At 38.2% G+C, this 19,481-nt stretch overlaps 1 protein-coding gene across 1 annotated transcript in view; it reads right to left on the bottom strand.

The window, feature by feature from the left end:
- ahr2 (aryl hydrocarbon receptor 2) overlaps nt 1-19,481 on the bottom strand; it is a 59,320-nt gene that overhangs the window by 7,729 nt on the left and 32,110 nt on the right. Inside the window, exons 3-5 of the mRNA XM_079593166.1 lie at nt 5,714-5,826; nt 3,659-3,748; nt 104-224 (exon numbers count right to left, since the gene is read on the bottom strand). Of these exons, the coding sequence (XP_079449292.1) occupies nt 104-224; nt 3,659-3,748; nt 5,714-5,826 (324 nt within the window). The remainder of the gene's footprint in view (nt 1-103; nt 225-3,658; nt 3,749-5,713; nt 5,827-19,481) is intronic.

Here is a 19,481-nt window from a genome sequence, read left to right as displayed (position 1 = left end):
ACAAAACCTTCAGGGCTGGGCACCGCAGTAAATGCTGACGACATCTTACCAGGAACTCACTGACCCTATTTGAACACCAACGTTAAGGTGAGTTGCTACTAACCATCGGATCCTTCGTTACCATCGCACGAGGTGGGATTGAGAGCGAAGTGTAGTTGTCTGCGGAACATTGCCCGATCGTCTGTATGGATGAGCTCAAATACACTCTGGTGGACCACATCCGACTGTGAAGACAGTGAAAGAGGACATTAATAAAAACATACATGATCACAGGGCATGTTATGCACCCAGCATCTCCTAATAATCCATTCCATTATGAGTGTTTTACCGTTACTATTCAATATGGTAACATTTTTTCCACTGTCACAGATAAGTTCTCATGTAGTTATTTTCTTTCCATTATGTAATTGCAGTATTTATGCCAATCAAATGCAATAAATGGAAAGTATAGTCTATTGTGGTTGCTCATATTTAATGAAAAAGCACTCTTACATTTGTCTTTAGAGTTTAAGAGGAAATCTCAATGTCCATTTTAGGACTGTATTTAATGTATATCAAAAAGTAGATGCTCCCCTCTAGAGGCTTGGCATAGTAACTGCAGCTTGTCTTGCATTTTTCCTTTCGGAAAAATGCCTCTCTCTCTCTCTCTCTCTCCTCAGAAGAACAATGAAAACAGGCCAGCTTCTTCTAAGTGCTTGTGCCATGTGCACGCTAATTGCTGCAGGCTGGACGGTGTGGATGAAAACCAGACAAGGTCCAGAAACCATTCATGACAACTAGTACCAACAAACACACATTTAAAGGTTAATGAGGACACACAGGGTAGGGAGTAGAAAGAAGAGATATATGTTAATTGCTCAAAAATATGTATACATGTCGCTCATATTTAAACATATAGAGTAAGTATACACAGATGTTTTCTACGGAAGAGGCTTAGGGCCAGGCAATAATAAAAAAATAAAACCATCTCGAGATTAAAGTCATTATAATGCGAGATTAAACTCGTTAAGTTTCGAGAAAAAAAGTCGAAATACAATCTTGAGAATAAACTCATTAAATATCGAGAATAAAGTCGTTGTGTTTCGAGAAAAAAACTCGTTAAATTTCGAGAAAAAAGTCGAAATACAATCTCGAGAATAAACTCATTAAATAGCGAGAATAAAGTCGTTGTGTTTCTAGAAAAAAACTCGTTAAATTTCGAGAAAAAAAGTCGAAGTAATTGTGAGAATAAACTCCCTACTGATAGAGGACATGGCAGAGTTAGATCCCTTAGTCAATCTATATTTTTGACTTTCTTGCAGTAACAAAGAATAGAACATGATCTAGGTCGGCTAGGTGTTTTTAGAAGAAAAAATCAGTCCAATTTGCGCGATGTACTCGCTTTTGTCCAACATGAAATTCATCGAGGTTTCCCAGGATACCATAAAACGCATTATTTGTTGATGCTCAAGGTGTGGAATTACGACGAAGGAGACGCTTGAGAAGACGCCACTTGCGCTGGCCCAAATGCACTCTGGCATATGGACAGCTATGATAAATTAAAACCGTACAGCATTGCAATTTTAGCTGTATATGGTTACAGTCGTTACATTCTGTGGATGGAGGCGTACACAACCAACAACGATTAATAATGCGTCTTGTGGTATCCTGGGAAACCACGAAACCTCGATGCGGTTGATATCAGTATGCAATGAACACTGATTGAATGCGTTATTCTCTACATTTCATTTCGACTTTTTTTCTCGAAACACAATGACTTTATTCTCGAAATTTAATGAGTTTATTCTCAAGATTGTATTTCGAGTTTTTTTCTCGAAATTTAACGAGTTTTTTCTCGCAACACAACGACTTAATTCTCGATATTTAATGAGTTTATTCTCGAGATTGTATTTCGACTTTTTTTCTTGAAGTTTAACAAGTTTTTTCTCGAAACACAACGACTTTATTCTCCATATTTAATGAGTTTATTCTCAAGATTGTATTTCGACTTTTTTTCTTGAAATTTAACGAGTTTAATCTCGCATTATAATGACTTTAATCTCGAGATGGTTTTATTTTTTTATTATTGCCTGGCCCTTATCCTCTTCCGTAGTTTTCCAACAGGGCACGTAGAATAATGATGAATATTTTTCAGCCTTTTAATGCATATCCTAAATTTATTTGAATAATCAAATCAAACTTCCCATTTAAAAACCAAATTATTGCAATATTAATTTCTACAGTTAACACGTTTCTTAATTTTATGCAACCAACAAAAGGATAGTATATCATAAATATATTTAAAATGTTGCCCAGCCCTGTTAAGAACTGAATTTTGAGTAAAAGCACAGAACACTTAACACTATAAAAATGTCAGACACCTACATGATAGAATAATGTAATTATAAGTATGTGAATAGTTATAAGCGACCTAAGTCACAACAGGTGTTGGCAGTGGGTATGTAATGTATTTATGCGTTTATGTGTGCAGGTGGTGCTGACTGCGTAACCGTAGCGACCTAAACTTGCGTTACATGCTAGAGAGGCAACGTCACACTCTAGGGAAATTGATTTAGTGAGGAAAAACAAGTACACAATCACAAGCACACACTATACAGATGCACATCAACAAACACAATGAAACCGCAGGAGGTCTTATTCACATATCATACAGGTGTATATATATATATATATATACATATATATTATACATTATTTTGGTATGCACATACTGCCCGTATTGTAATATTTGTGTGTGCCTAGAGTGAGAATGTGTATTTGAGTAGGCATTGTGTAACGTATAGCCTACTTGCTATGTTATTGTTGGATATAGTTATGAAAAAGCTATTGTTAATATGATCCATACATGCAAACTATACGTCGAATGCACCACAGGGACACATACATAAGATCTTCCACAGAACTGGCTGCGGTTCACACACACAGACAAACAGGTTTTGCAAGTTCTTTAATGAAGTATCCAAACATTCAATTTGACACTCTTTGATGTTCTTTTTCTGAGCTTCTCCTCTTTTATAAACAAAACCAAACTATGTCCGATATGCAGATCACAGGGGGAAAGAAGAAAAAAACACTTGATCGCTACGCATTTGCAAATATTAGCGTACATCATTTTGATTAAGTGTTCCAAACAGGACAAGTAAGAAAACCTGAACAACATCTGAACAACATTGACTAGTTTGTTCACTATTTAAAAAAAACAAATCCTAATCGACGCCACAGATGTTTAACAGTAAACAAACCATTCCGATTAAGAAATCGAACCCAGAGACGCCTCAGCAATTTTTCACAACCTACTTTCACGCTTCAGTTACGGAACAGTAAGCACCCGTCCCGTGACCGACATTCGGGCCCACAGAATTATCCTGATGATAAGAGAAATTCTTGATTCCTTCAGGGTGAGGAAATACTCAACAAACAAGTGAAGAATGATTCAAATGTTTCCAACTCCAGCATAGATTTGACAATTACACTGGATTTATCAATTGTCAAATCGAAACGCAATAGGATTGTTTGAGGCTAGTAAACTAATAATAATCTTTCTTGGTAAACAATACAAAAAACAAAACAAGTAAAGGTGGGAAGAGGCCTAGCTTTTGTTTGACTAATGTTAAATAAAAGCTGTACTTCCTAAAGAAAAGATTTAAAGCAATCTCACCTGATGGAAGCCCAGGTAGTCCTGTATAGTTGGAGACGAATAAAACACGTAACCTTCGGCGGTGACAACCAGAACAAAGCCATTGAGGGCCTGAAAACAAAATTAGACAAATATGTGTTAAAACATGTTAACAACAAATTGCACGCTAAGCCAAAGCTGTATGGAATGAAATATTTCATATACAAAAACAGAAAGGTTAGTATTGGTTTGGTTTATTCCCGGTATACATTGTGCGATTTTGGTCTGTCCCAGACGAAAGATGACCAATCGTGGCGATTTCTGTGCCAGTCGTGGCTCCTAAACGGTGGTCCTACGTCATACAGCGAGAGGTTCAAAGACGTACTGTATCAGAAATTTAGCATGATCATCTCACGGTGTGTTTGCTGCTACGACCTACATTTACTTAGCCTGGCTCCGCCCTCCTATGTACTTCCGCTCAATTCTCATTTTCCTTCAGGACTACGTATGGGGTTGAGGTGTATTCGTGGGTTTTCTCCGGTCAATTTTTTACCGGTCCAATCAGCGAACAGAGGGAGTGTCTGAGAACGATGACGTTGGGGTTGTGCGCTAGTTTGAGTTAAAGTTCCGTCACGACCAAACGTTAGCGATTGGTTATGGCAGATCCAGAGTGGCTCTGGGCAGATCCAATAGTTTTAAACTTCAACAGAGGACCCGCCTTCAAGGAAGTTAACGCTTGTCAATGGAGAGTGGCCAGACTCTCTGTACAAATGAAATGGGACCAGGCTAACATTTACTGACTACTGACTAGCCAAAAAAAATGCAACATGAAAAGGCGTATTGATCAACGTGACATGGCGCTAAAACTTAAAACTACTTACCTCAACTCCATTTGCAAAATTGGAGTTACTCTATTCGTTTACCACTAGCGCATGCTGATGATGTTTTATATACTGACGTGTATACTAACTTGCGTCGTAGCCTAAGATTCAATAGGTGTCATCATCACACAGTCTACATATGTGTCGTACCCAAGTTTATTAGATCCATGTCGTACAGTGTGAATTGTAATGGATTGCCGAAATCGCACAGTCAGTAGCAGGCATAATGTGAAACACACAGCGTCTGGGATTGTGAGTGAGTGTAAGACTGTAGATGGGTGGGGGTAATAGGGTCATTTTTCTTCTTTTACATCTTTTTTTTTTTTAAGTAAACATCCCATGTAATTATCCAGGCTTTTGTTAAGGTGTTGAACATGACAACAGACAGGGGGTGAATATCGCCGCTAGTCACGCACAGGAACCAACAGCCCTCAAACAATGGAGAGAGAGAGATGGAGAGAGAGAGAGAGAGAGAGAGAGAGAGAGAGAGAGAGAGAGAGAGAGAGAGAGAGAGAGAGAGAGAGAGAGAGAGAGAGAGAGATTGAGAGTGGCTGAAAAAGAAGCTCACAATATTTGTAGGTGGAAAGCAACATGTGACATAGTTTAATTGCTCAGACGTCTTTCCATTTCACCAAACGTGACAACTGCTACAATAAAAAAAATGTCAACCCAACTTTCCTTCATGAGTTTATGACATGGAAGCTTAAGTGTTTTATTTGAGGGGGGTATAGATGGACTTTATGGCTATTGTTTATTTTAATATCCTTCCAAGAAATCAGGAAACATTCACACTTTTACCTGCTAATGCACACACACCCACAAGCCCAGAGTGACAGTTTGCATAAATAAATAACGAGGGAGCAAATGAGGACACACAAAAGTGAGGGGCGTTTGAGAAAGCGTACAGATGCTTGGCCACAACTTTTCCTGAGTCGGTAGAAACAGATTTAAGACCCCTGCGAATAGCAAATCGATCTGACCTTAGATTGACGTGATGACAAATGGGAAGACCTCCCAGAAGATGATTCTTATCACTCACACACAAACTCACAAAAAGATCCGGGCCATTTTAGGAGAGAAATGAGGTGCAAGGTGTTTATAAAATGTGTTAATGTCGAGTGTGAGCGTATGTAAACAAGTGGGAGGTCGTTATGAAGATTCCTGGTAATTCTCAAGAAAAGAGATCAAGGAATTGGTGCATTTCCATGCGTTTTACCTGCAACAATAGGTCCCCCTCTGAGAAACTGACTCCATCCAGACTCGTGGCTGTCTGTCCATTTCCTCCAAACGACCCTGTCCATCCATTTCCTCCTGTCTTTTTGACTGTGGCTAAAGCAGAGAGAGAGAGAAAGAGAGAGAGAGAAAGAGCATGGTTACTAAAAGGTTACCATCATGAATGTCATTCTGTGCCGGTTTGATAAGGAGATTGTTTTTGTAAGATTTAACCATTCTTTCAGACAAATAATATGAAATAATTAATTACTTCAAAATAGTCCATTACCATGGATGAAGAGGCCAAAAAGCATTAAAATAAATTTTAAAGAGCTATGTCTGTACAAAAAAAAAAAAAAGTAAAAGTAAAGTTGGCACCAGCAATTCATCATTAAAGTTGTACATTTTGCTGAAAAATCTATGAAAACATCACATGACCAAGCAGAACGTCGCTACCCTTCCACTGTGAACTCAGGAAGAAACTAGGACTAACATGATCAATCACCGTCATCAAGAGTTTCCTCTCCAGATGTCTTGAATTCTGTATATTGTTGTTGTTTTTTATTACTTGCCTTCTCACTCTCAACATGTACCAAGCAAAAATGTGTTTGAAAACAAAGGCCATTATAGTCAAATTTACAAGGCGCTAGTCAATTAAACAAATTGTTTATTAGCTAAAGCTTCTTTTGGTGAACGTTTGAGTCTTGCCCATTTTGGTTACACAAGCTACAACATCAACATCATGTCCAAGGGCAACAAAATGTACTAACATGTTGCGATATCAATAAGGAACCGCTGAGGTAAACAATGAAGTAAACTGTGAGGCAAAGCATGTGGTAAAATCTGATGTAAACTGAAGTCTGAGGTAACATTTCAAAGTAAGGTAAAGTAAGCTCTAATGCAAACCTGCACCTTAAAATGTGTAAAATGTGTAAAGTAAATTGATGAAATTTGAGATTTGTTGAGGTAAAATTTGAGGTAAATCATGTAAACTGAAGTTTGAGATTAAATGAGGTAAAAAAAAAAAAAAGTCAGTCAAACTGAGGTAGAAAAAGTACACATGCTAAATTAGAGATAAATCTTGAGATAAACTGGGGTCAAATCTTTGACGAACGGAGGTAAAATATGAGGTAAATGAGGTAAAAATCCGTGGTGAAGCTAAAAAGTGAGGTAAAGTGAAAAGTGAGGTAAACTCTTATGTAAATAAAATATAAGCTAACTCTGATGTAAACTCGTTGGTAACCCACTACCTTTGAGGTAAAATATGAGGTAAACTTTGTGGTTAACTCAGATGTAAAATCTGAGTTCACTTCTTGAAGCTCAGTAATGACCACACTCAACATGTGATAGTCTTTTTTTTATTCCTGCTCTCAGAGAGAGAGAGAGAGAGAGAGAGAGAGAGAGAGAGAGAGAGAGAGAGAGAGAGAGAGAGAGAGAGAGAGAGAGAGAGAGAGAGAGAGAGAGAGAGAGAGAGAGAGAGAGAGAGAGATTTAAACACTTTCACAGCGCACAGGACGTCTGAACAGACACACACACCAACACTCACTTCACACACTGCAATTTTATATGTGTGAAGAAAAAAAGTAGTTTTATAAAAGTGTACTAAAGAACCTCAACTGACATCAATAAGAATAGCACAGATAAACAATTTCGCACATATTAAAATGTTATGTTAATGTCAAATACTTGATTATTTTTCTGTGGTTTCGCCATATTTTCCATTCAGTATCGATTAATTTTACATTCACATCGCTAAATGAATGCTAAACTAACTGATATATCACATCTCTAATGTTTATCGTCAAGTACGTGTTAGACTTTAGTTGGGAGGTTTTTGTGTGTGTGGAAATGTCTAGAGCTAGGCTAACGCTGAGCTAACATAAGCCAGTGGGTGCGGCTCGCTAAGCCATTTCCTCCCTGACCGGCGCAGATGCCTTGCTATTTCTAGACCTTATCAAAAGCCCTCTATCGTAACCCTTGGAGGAAAAAAAAAAAAGAAGGGAGGGGGAAAAAAACGAATAAGAAGAAGTGGAGGAGGGGAAAGAACAGCGTTTTTCTGCTAAGCACCAAAAATATCTCCCCACAGGACACAGATGTCGAGAGATTATTTGGCGAGGGGAAAAGCCGAGGCGAACTCAAACCACTTTAAACATGGACTGCTGATCGGTCTGGCAGTTTAAATTGCAAACGAATGTAAAAAAAAAAAAAAAAACAACGGAAAAGAGAAAAAAGGAGAAAGACAGAGACAACAACATCGTTCTGTAGACGTTCACCACAGATCTTGATGAAGAAGTAAATAGGGGTGTAATACAAACTCTGCCACCACACCAAAGAAATAACTACAGTACGGACAGCAGAGAGAGCGAGGGGAAACTCTTGATGAGGAAAACAGACCACTTGGCCCCTAGCGCTCGCTAGGCTTCTGAAGCTAAAGAGCGCAAGCATACACAAACCGAGGCAGCTGCTCAGGAGTCTCGGAGTCTACTGACACACAACAACTCATTGACAGAACTACACGCAATTGTGAGCCGGCCAAAGTGAGTTTGCGTTTGGCTTTGCCCCTGCTGAACCCTCTCCGACGGTCTGGACGCTCTTGGCACGCAAGTCCGTCAAACATTGGCAGCCTATTGGCCGTGTGGTCCCGTTCCGACTCTGTATTTAAAACCCCAGTCTTTCATAAGCATATCGGGCCTGTTATTAAAAATGGAGGTTTGTGGAACATCTATGTAATCATGATCCACCTCTTCTTCATGGATCGCACTGACCTCCACTGACCTGCTTCCAGAGACGGATAAAATGATGAAGTCCGGTGGCCGAGTGGTTATAAGCTGGACACACACACACACACACACATACACAACTTGAACCACCAATCTATTGCCGTCTGTTCATCTGCCATTACAGTAATTCAACACACATGGCCCCTCAATGCAACCACGACGTGCTCTTTCCCTCGCGTTCCCTCTCTCATTCTGTTGTACGTCTCCCTTATACCCTTCAATTTCGTATTGGGGATCTCTCGACCGCAACCTCTAAACCCGTTCTCCACTCGCCGTGTGTAACTGGAGAAAGTGGGAGGTCTGGTGTGTATGGTGATCAGGAACAGGGTGAACTTGTCTAATATGGGTCATTAAATCCACCGAAAGGCCAGATCTTGCGCCCTGGTGCCTCCCACTTGATGAGCTCATCTTTTATCTGCCTTTCATCTTTTCTGTACTATTCTTTCTTTCGACATTAAACTCTCAGTAATTGTGCTCAAATTAAGGCAGATTTGAATGCAAGCTTGCGGTTGATTGTGGAGGACTACACCCTTCTTTGAAATACCAATGATACCCAGTTACGAGGAGGCTTTTTGACCAGGAGGTCAAGAACATCTCGACTTTTACTGACGACAGTTGTAGAATGCTATTACCGCCGAAACCCTGGACTAGTGATGCATAAAATTACTTTTTTTTTTTACCAGACAAAAAGTTCAACCGAAATTGAGCCAAATCATTTAGCCAATAACCAGAACTGAAATCAAATTTCAGTAATTAAACTTGAGTAATTGGGTAACAACTCCGAATGCTCTGAGTACTCCACCTCTCAAAGACATTTTACATATTTCTGCTAATCTAGCATAATTTTTAGCCATGGTGTAGTGTGTCCATGCATTTACCTGTTGTAGCTTGTCCATGTTGTGAGCATGAAATGGTAAGTGCTTCCCCAATGACTCGTTGTGTCTGTATCAGTCAGTGATTTCAGCCCTCCAAAAAAATTCTGTCGAAACCTTATTTTTTTTTGCCGTTTCAGCAGCCAAAACTTTCTATACAGCACTACCTAGAACATTACCTGTCATTGGACTACTGCATAAACTTATGCTTTTTTAGTTTTTAGTATTATCTACAGCAGGCTTCCTCAAATCCAGGCCTGGAGGGACACTGTCCTTCAGAATTTAGCTCATGATCGAACTCACCTACCTGCAATTTTCAAGTAACTCTGAAGACCTTGATAAGCTTGTTCAGGTGTGTTTGAGTGGGGTTGGAACTAAACTCTGCAGGGCAGTGGTCCTATAATGGTACGATTACACGACAACGGTATGAGTAAAACTGAGAAGTTTTTCCATTGAGTTTTACGCAAACAGACGACACCATTGTCAAAACGATCCCCATTCACACGGATCCGCGGAAACGAATAAAAACCCTGTATGCTGCTGCCAGGCCATTAGTTGGCGATGAAACACTATAGACACGTAATACGCATGTGCATGGCGTCAACGTCTTCAGAGATTCGCGTTTTTGTCATTTACACGGAGATTGTTTTCAAAAACTTGCACTTTGAAACCCGTTTTCGAAACTTTGCGTTTTCAGGCACCCAAAACGCTGTTGTCGTGTAAACGAACAGCCAAAACGCAAAAAAAGTGTTACGTTTTTAGTTGAAATGGTGTTGAAGGGGCGGTCAAAATCCCTTGTCTCTTCAGTCAGTTATATATATATATATATTTCATTCCATATCCTTTTGAATGCTTACATTACTTTTATACAAATCAATAATCAAATATATATATATGCATTATCACATAATCATTTCTATATTCTTTTGTGCTTGTGAAATTATATATTTTCTCTAGAGAGCAATGCCATTTCTCTGCCTTTCTTCCGGAGGAGCTATGTTTTGGCTAACTGATAATACGAAGCTCAAGCACTCTTCGGCCTTGGCGATGTTATTTGGTGGTGTTCTGTGTGTGTGTGTTTGACTTTCTACGTAGGTATTAGGGACACAACGCTCAGCCTCATCGGCGCTCTCTTCTAACCTGCGAGGTCAAAACTGACCTACATCTAAGGATTGGCGACAGCTATCCTGACTAATGGCGATAGGCACCTTTTATCTGCTCACATGTGTGAAATTGTTTATGGTCTTATATTCTCTTAGCCAATCAGATGTATGATGATGCGATGCTTGCCCTTGCAAAATGGTATAATTGGTGTATTATTTTGTGTAAGGTAGAGTTGGCTTGCGACCTCCTCGTGAGACTTTGACGCTCGCTCTACCAATGAAACTGCAAACTATTCTTCAGTAAATTTTTATCTTTTTGATTGAACCTCACGACTCCTGGTCATCTTTTCTACATATCTGGTCTCGGGTCTTATAACTGTTAACCCCTAACAGTGTCGTGTAAACCGCCTCTAAGACTGGATTTGAGGAACCCTGATCTACAGTATTATCAAGAGAAACCTAAAACAATGTAAAACGCTCACACAAAAATAACACACAATGTCAAAACACTCAGGTATTAGTTGCCAAGGCTTGACATTGTCAAAATTGTGGCCAGTGAAACTGTAGTAACTTTGGAAAACCACTAGCCACAGTTGCTGTTGAGGCTGCTGTCATTTTAAGACCTGACACACGGATCCATTATACTGTAAAATATGTTTTCTTTCCCAACTGTTTACGTTCACTTAAAACATAACTGACTGTGTTTACGTTAATACTCGCCAAGGTGGGTTTGTGTGTCAACTCGCTGTCGGAGAGATGAAGGCTTTAGCGAATCGTGAAAACACAACCCATTCTGCTAGTGTCTGGATAGTGTCTGCCGCTGACGCGAAGGGAGGCACACTGTGTGTTCCTGAGGGTTCAAGGGAGTGAGAAATTAAGACCGAGAGAGAGCAAGCGAGGGAAACCCACTGGGCTCTCGTTTGGCCTGTGGTTTAATAACCTCGCGTGCTGAGAATGACTGCATCCTTGACAGCACCTGAACCCTATTAGCTAAGAAACTGGACCACTTCCCAGACGTTTACCAATCCTTTTCCTCACCTCCCTTGACACTGCGAATGTTGGTTTATAGAAATTATAATCTCTCCTTCTCTTTGTCATTCTTTTCCTTCTCCCATTTATTGAAATTCATAAATACGCAAACCTGTATGCAATGTGAAAAACACATAATAAATGCGACACTGTACTGTACTAAATACGCCGGCGCGAACCCAAACAGCTGTAACGTAAAATCTGTGGAGACAAGTTTCATAGCTGTGAAAAGTACGTAATTTGTATATATATATTTTTTTTATATATAGAGAACAAGCAGTCTTTGTCTGCATGTACAAACACATAGTTAACGTTAACACGCTCTTGTCAGGTATCAACATTGCTCGAGCTGTGTTTTAACACTTCATGATTTTCTGGGGAAGTTTTTCGAAATGCTGCCAAGTTGTTTTATTGCTTTATTAGTATGCGCTACAGTCGAACGCAAAGCGAACACAGTCGATTGACTTTTATTAAACATAGATGTCCGCAGCATTCAAAGAGTTTGTGCGACAGTAATGTCTTGTCTTAGGCTATATTCTGGGAAAATATGAGGGTCTGTACATAAACGCACACACTGCACCCACCCACTGGGATGGGATGGGATTTTAAAGGCTTTGAAACTCCAGTGCTGAATTGAGCCATTGTTTTTTTCTTTTTTTACGTTGTCAGAAAAACCCTGACTTTGACTTTGATTCTCTCTCTGTCTCTGCGGTGGAAGGCAGGTTTAGACTTGAAGGTATGAGGATTGTGGTATCTGTGTCTTCCAAGATACCTCTCTCACACACACCATCAGCAATCTCTCCAGTTTCTGTCTTTGACAGAATGCCAAACAAGCGTTTTCATGCAAAAAAAAGAAAAAAAAAGAGGCAGATGCTGCACAGTACAATTCCTAATCTTGAGGGAAAGTGCTAGGTTACAAACAATGCAGAAGACAATGCGTTTGGATATATGCCTGGTTATACTGGTTTTCTCCATCGTTTGATATATAACTGATGTCATTATCAACAGATATTAACACAAAATAACATCTGATTTCTGTGGGTGGGAACAGCAAAACATTAATTGCGGCGAGCAAATAGTACTTTTTACCTGCTGAGTTTTGTGAAAAGATGAAATCTCGAATGAGTCTAATTTACAGTATACTGAAAAAAGACAAATTAATTAATTAAAATAAATGAAATGCATTGAATAAACAAAATCACATTTTTAAATATATATATATATATTTTAAGTAATTTATATGTACTCAAAGCAAAGTGTTATTTTAGCACAGATTTTTGTGTATATAACGAGCCTAATTTACACAGAAAGAAGGCATGATTGTGCTGAAAAATTGCTAATTATTTCATTAAAATGAATAAACATTAAATAAATTAAATAAAACGTCTTTAAATAAAATAATAGAAACATTTTTAAAACACACAGCACAGTGTTATTTCAGTGCTCTGTTTTGTGAAAAGTTGCAATCTGTAATGAACCTAATTTGCATAGAAAGAAGGAATGTTTGTGCTAAAAAATTACAAAATATAATGTAATAAATTTTAGGGCTGTGAAACGATTAATCGCGATTAATCGCATCCAAAATAAAAGTTTGTGGTTACATAATAAATGTGTGTGTACTGTGTATAATTATTTTGTATATATAAATACACACACATGCTTGTATATATTTAAGAAATATTTGCATGTGTATACTGTATATAGTATATATATATATATATATATAATTAATATTATATATAAATATTTTATATTTAAATAACACATTTTTCTTAAATATATACATGCACATGTGTGTATTTATATATACAAAATAATTATACACAGTACACACACATGTATTATGTAAGCACAAACTTTTATTTTGGATGCGATTAATCACGATTAATCGTTTCACAGCCCTAATAAATTTACATTTGATATTTTAAAATGAAACGCTTTTAAATAACGCTTGTTCATGGTAAAAAATAATGAATTTATTTCAATTTGAATACGTTAAATAAGTTAAATTAATAAATGTATTTAAATTAAATACAAATATCGTAAGTAATACATTGAAATACCCACAGTACAGTGTTATTTCAGTGCGAGGCGAACTCTGTGCCTGAAGCGATGCGATAAATTACGTCTGAAGGAATTATGAAAGGTCACGACCTGTGCGTGTACATGTTTGTGTGACCCTGATGTCATCTTGACAGAGAACTGACCTGGTATTTCAACCAATCAAATGCCCGTGACAAGCATTATCAAAACATGCCTTACTAGCCAATAAATCTCTCTAGTAGTAGCAACGGCAATAATGGTAGTAGTGCAAGTATGCTATAGCAGTTTACACTAATATTTTACTGTCAATTTGTATTGTTGTTCTTGAGCTGTTCTTTCAACACTCTTTCAGTAAAGTAGGCTATGTTGTCATTCTGCACATGAAGGGATAAACAGACAGTGAGAGCAGAGCAGGAAGTGTTGTGTAAAAGAGACGGGGTGGAGGGGGATCATGACACTTGTACAACTGCTTCACTGTTTACATAGCCTGTTTTCTGTCAGGCAAAAGCATTAAACTTGAATTGGCCCTCTTTGTCAGAGAGACAGTGAGGGAGCATGGCCTGAATGCGAGGAATGTTTCTTTCGAAAGTAGAGTGTAAATTATGCCATCGTCATATTTATTCATACTGTATATTCCACAAAATCAAAAACAATTTATAGATGAACATATTATATAATAAATTTTTCTTAGAAATGTATTATTATATAATTCAGATGGGCTATAGTTCATTTTTATAGTATGGAAAAAAATGCTTGTCAAGTACATTTTACCAATATTCACCATAAGTTCAATAAAATAAAATAGAATGTGAAAATTATTGTAAATAATGTAGATTTTTTTTTCCAAATAAATGCATTTTCTTTATAAAAAAAGCATTTTTTCAAAAGCTACAGCTTGAAAAGGGGGGGGGGGGGGGTCGTCGTCTTGTAATCAGAAAAACACGGTATACGATACATTATATATATATATATATATATATATATATATATATATATTGATGTACTCATTATTAATTAAAATCATAATGAATAAAAATCTAACATATTTATATAAAAAATAAATATATTTATTAAATGAATAAATCTTGATTAACACTAAAAATAAATCATAAATTAAAATAAATATTATTATTATAAAATAATATTATATCTCCACAAAAGCAAAAACTGTTTTGCTCTCAATCTCTCCCTCCCCTCTATCTGCTGTGAACTCTGCTCACGCCCACACAAACAGACTTGACCCTTGACCTCTGGAGATGAAGCGCGGTCCGGCGGTGCTGTCGGGAGACGTCGCAGTTTATATTCTGCCGTTGTGTTTGTGTGCGTGGGAGAGGTCTGTTTAATTTGCTCTGATCGCTGTAACCGTGCCATAATGAAGTGCAAGCTCTCGACCCCTCGGTTAAACTACCAGAGGCCTGAAGTTTACGGAGGCATTTATCAAGCTTGTATGTTGATTAATGAATGTTAAAACAGTTTCTGTCCCTAAATGTCCCAATAAACACAAAACAATGTAAAAAGTCTGTCGACAAAAGTGTCTACACAAGACTGGAGTGCCGTCGACAACATCTCACTGGAGAAGTGAAATTGGGTGTTTACTTTAACGTCTGAAAAAGCAGAAGTTCACAAGAACAAAATGTGCACAGACTGACGTGGTTTCAGTGAAGTTTAGACTTTGTTTGTTTGGGGTCAGGTGGGATATGGTCGGGTGATTCGTTCAGAAGGTCGACAGAGTTAGTGTTGCGCATCAAGCGAGGGAAAGGCCTAAGGGGCGGCAAAACAGAGTCAAGGAGGAAATCTGCGCGTGTGTGTGTGTGTGTGTGTGAAGAATGAAAAAGGGCGACATTCTTCCATGCAGAGATCTTAGGGTCTCAACATTCAGAGCGGGAAAACCACATCCTGAGATTTGTTCGCAGCAATTACATTGATAAGAAGACTGCCAGCTGGACAATAACTGTTGTTGAGATGTAGGGACAGCATATAGAGGGAGAACAAGGGTTTTTGTTTCAGTTCCACACACACACACACACACACGATGGGCGAGACTTCTGGAAGGAAGAACGGATAAGTCTTTGGAGATCCACTTGTATAATGTTTCATTTAACTATTACATAGGCTTTAAACAAATAAACACAACAAGAATAAATAAATAAACAAACGAAAAAGACACTACTAAAATGATAATAATACAAATAAATTTAATAAATATCTACTGAATGCTTTCACGTCTTCCCTTACTGAAAAAAAAGGTAGATCCACCATTAGTTTCAAACAAATAAATGAAACATAAAAAACAAACAAACAAAAGGAACTGCTACTAAAATACAATTTGTTTGCATGATGTTTGCATGTCTTCTCTTGTTCAAAAAAAGTAGATCGACCATAGGTTTTAAACAAATAAATACAACATCAAAAAAAAAAAAAAAAAATGCTACTAAAATAAAATAAAATTTCCATAAAGTTTGCATGTCTTCTCTAGTTAAAAACCCCCGGTAGATCTACCATAGGTTTAAAAACAACAACATAAAAACAAACAAACAAATTAACAAAATGAACTGCTACTAAAAAAAAGTTGTCCATGATGTTTGCATGTCTTGTTAAAAAAACAGGTAGATCCACCATAGGTTTTAAACAAATGAATACAACATAATAAACAAACAAACAAATAAAAAGAAACTGCTAATAAAACAAAACAATTAATTAAAATATTTAAGTAGTAGTGAAGTAAAGTAGTGGTGTCAAAGTAAAGTAAACAATTCTAAATCAATTAAAATTGCATTTGCAGTACGTTTCCTGGAAACACTGCAAATGATTCATTGCTGCAAGTTATTGTTTTTCTATCATTTGATACTATTAATATTTATAAAAAGAATGTTTTTGTTATTAATATTTCTCCCATTGGATAAGTCCATGTTACACCATCAAATAAAATTTCACCATATGTGTCATAATTCATTCGAAAATATATCACGCAAGTAAAATGAGACGTATGTGGAAAAAAAACTTCACTAGACGACTAAGTGGCTATTTGTCCAAAGAGAAGTCCAAATTAACGGCGCCTACCAAACCATCCGTTTATGCAATAATCCACACTAGACCATTTTCCAGCCGACGGGTGTGTAACGTGAGCATAAGAGCACCTTGGATGTGTGTGTATATGAATTTATGCACAAGCATAGCTGGAGGTAAGTTTACATGCGCGTCAGACTCCGTAATAAACGGCCAACATTACACTTAACGCTGCGAGCCAAAGCCAACATCAAACCAACACAAACGGGCGAGAGAACAAAAACAAGGGCAAGCAGCGGCCTGCCTCTCAGAGAGAGAGCGCGAGATGGACAGATATTGGATTGGGACGCAGCCAAGTGTGTATCAGTCCTGGCTTCCCGTCAACGAAACCCAACAGAAACGTCGCGATCCGCAGGTGTTGAGTCAGGTCTTGTTTTTTTTGCGTGTTATTAATATCTCTCCAGAATTGTCTGATAAGCCGGCGCATTTTTTGCAGCGAACGTTGCCATTTTGGCAGGAGTTGAGTCAACCGGACGGCCGTTTTTCTACTGTAAATCACCTCGTGGCACGAAAATGGGGAGAGATAAAGAAAGAGCGCCAGAAAGCGCTCTTGACCGCACGTTGGGAATGGAAAATGCGGCTGAAAAGCGAGCTCTCTTTTTCTTGGCAGCTTCGCTCTCCTCTCGCTTCCCTGCTGCTCTTAATTACCAAACTCCATATCCTTGTGTAACCAAACCCTTCTCTCCCCGACCCCTTTCCTCCGCCACCTCCTTTCCCTCCCCCTCTATCTGTTCTCCTCCCTCGCTGGCCCATCTCCGTCCCAAAAACTTCGGCAGCGGTTGCCAGGGTTGAAAGTTCGCACGCTCGTTCCTCACGCAAGGCTTGGGCTCTGCTTAGTTCTCACTCAGCACTTTCACACACACACACACACACACACACACACACACACACACACACACACACACACACACACACACACACACACACACACACACACACACACACACACACACACACACACACACACACACACACACACACACACACACACACACACACACACACACACAGTGTGTCCTGCTCCATTCTCAAAAAGCAGTAAATTCCACACTACCGCCGCCAACACACACACACTTCTTCCTAAGCCCGGCTGCAACCATGCAGCTGCCAGCCAGGTAAACACACACACACACACTCACAAAGCAGCTCATTGTTGCAGGAGCTGGCCTTGACCTGTTTAATAAAGACATGCTGGGAGAGGGAGAGAGGGCAAAGCGAAGAAAACGAGAGCGGGAAATGAAAGGGGGGAAAAAAAGAAGAGGAGCAAATTAGGAGAAGGGAGGATAAAAACAGCATCTTTTCCTTCCTTCACCTGGATGTGTGTCAACTCAAGTAACTATTGTTCAAATGCTGCCTTTGCCTCTGGTCAACATTGCAATATTTGCTGGCTATCTACATAACTAAATAAATAAATATTGCAGAAACTAAGATTCAATAAATAGTTTGGGAAATTATTTTCTAACTTAATAGCACAAAAGTAAAAAAAAAGTACATCTTTGGCCTCTGATCAACAATCTTGTGTCATTGTCATTTTTGTTGATTTAATTTGATACTACAAAATATGGATCTACAAAACTATATGTAGTGTATATAGGTGGCAATGTGAAGCACTGAAAGTGAAAGAGACGCTGACACAGTTTTTCATGTTTAATACGGTAAAGCTGCTGCTTTAACCTTCGGTGCTCAATAAAATTAATGCTATATTTTAGTTTGATAATATTTTGTTATTTTCCTGTACTGGCGCATGCCTGTGACGTAAAGCGTACGCGACGCCTTCACTGTCTAGCAGACTTTTGCGTTTTTACTCTTTAGACGGAAACGCGATGGTGGAGCGTTTTTAAGATGGTTTACATTTTTTGAGTTTTTAAGCCCCAAAAACGCCGTCGCCGTGTAAACGAAAGGCACATCCGATAAAATATTTTTACGTCTTCACCCGCGAGCGTTCTCGTGTAAACGGGGCCTAAATTATACCAATAACAATAAATATTAAATATTTATTAGGGCTACCCCCTGATAGTTGACTAACCATCAGTCGACTAGAAGACGTTTGGTCGACCGACATTTTATTAGTCGGTTGGTCGCAGCAAAAAAAAACTCCACAGGAAGTGGCGAAATCACGCAGTCTGTGATGGACAGACGTTAATGGCAGGAAATCCAAACATTCGCCTCGCAGACATGTGAAATAAATCAGAAAGCTTGAAATATCTACTTTTAAATAAACCAATTCTATGGGATCAATATCCCGCCAAATGTATTACGGCCACGGATCAAAAAATTATAAGCGAGATTCAAAACATATATTGCAGAAATTGTAAAAAAAAGAATGCAAAATGATCAGAATAGCAAACGAGGTCACGGATCAAAATATAATAAGCGTGAATCAAAAAATAACAAGCATGAAAAAAAACTGTAAACACATTAAAAATTATTTTGCACGAAACTTAAACTTAATTTTTTTTTAATGTTTTCTTTAAAATGACGTTTTCCTTGGTTTTATTACTCGCTTGCATAAATTTTAAAAAACAAAAACAAAAAAAAAACGCTTGTGTTGTTTTTCTCTTCGCTCTTCTTTCCATGTTCTGCGCTTGCGCTTCCAAATGTTGCAGTTCGAGTTTCATGTAAATTAGGACGGGCTAAGCGTCGCCATTGGTCCACTAGTTCTAGATTGACAGCTCATCCTCTTCACGCCACACTCATTAACATGCGTGTGTTTTAGCGCTGATTAGGCTGTATAGACGATTAATTAATAATTAATATAAACGCGCGATTAGTCGACTAATCGCTTAAATGAACGACTACTAGAAAAATTTAACCCTAATATTTATATAAATAAATAAATAAAGATCATGACTCATCCCTAATGCAAAAATGCAACATTA

Source organism: Phoxinus phoxinus (assembly GCF_949152265.1).
Source record: "Phoxinus phoxinus genome assembly, chromosome: 20".
Lineage (NCBI taxonomy): Eukaryota > Metazoa > Chordata > Actinopteri > Cypriniformes > Leuciscidae > Phoxinus > Phoxinus phoxinus.
This window is presented reverse-complemented; position numbering and strand designations above follow the sequence as displayed.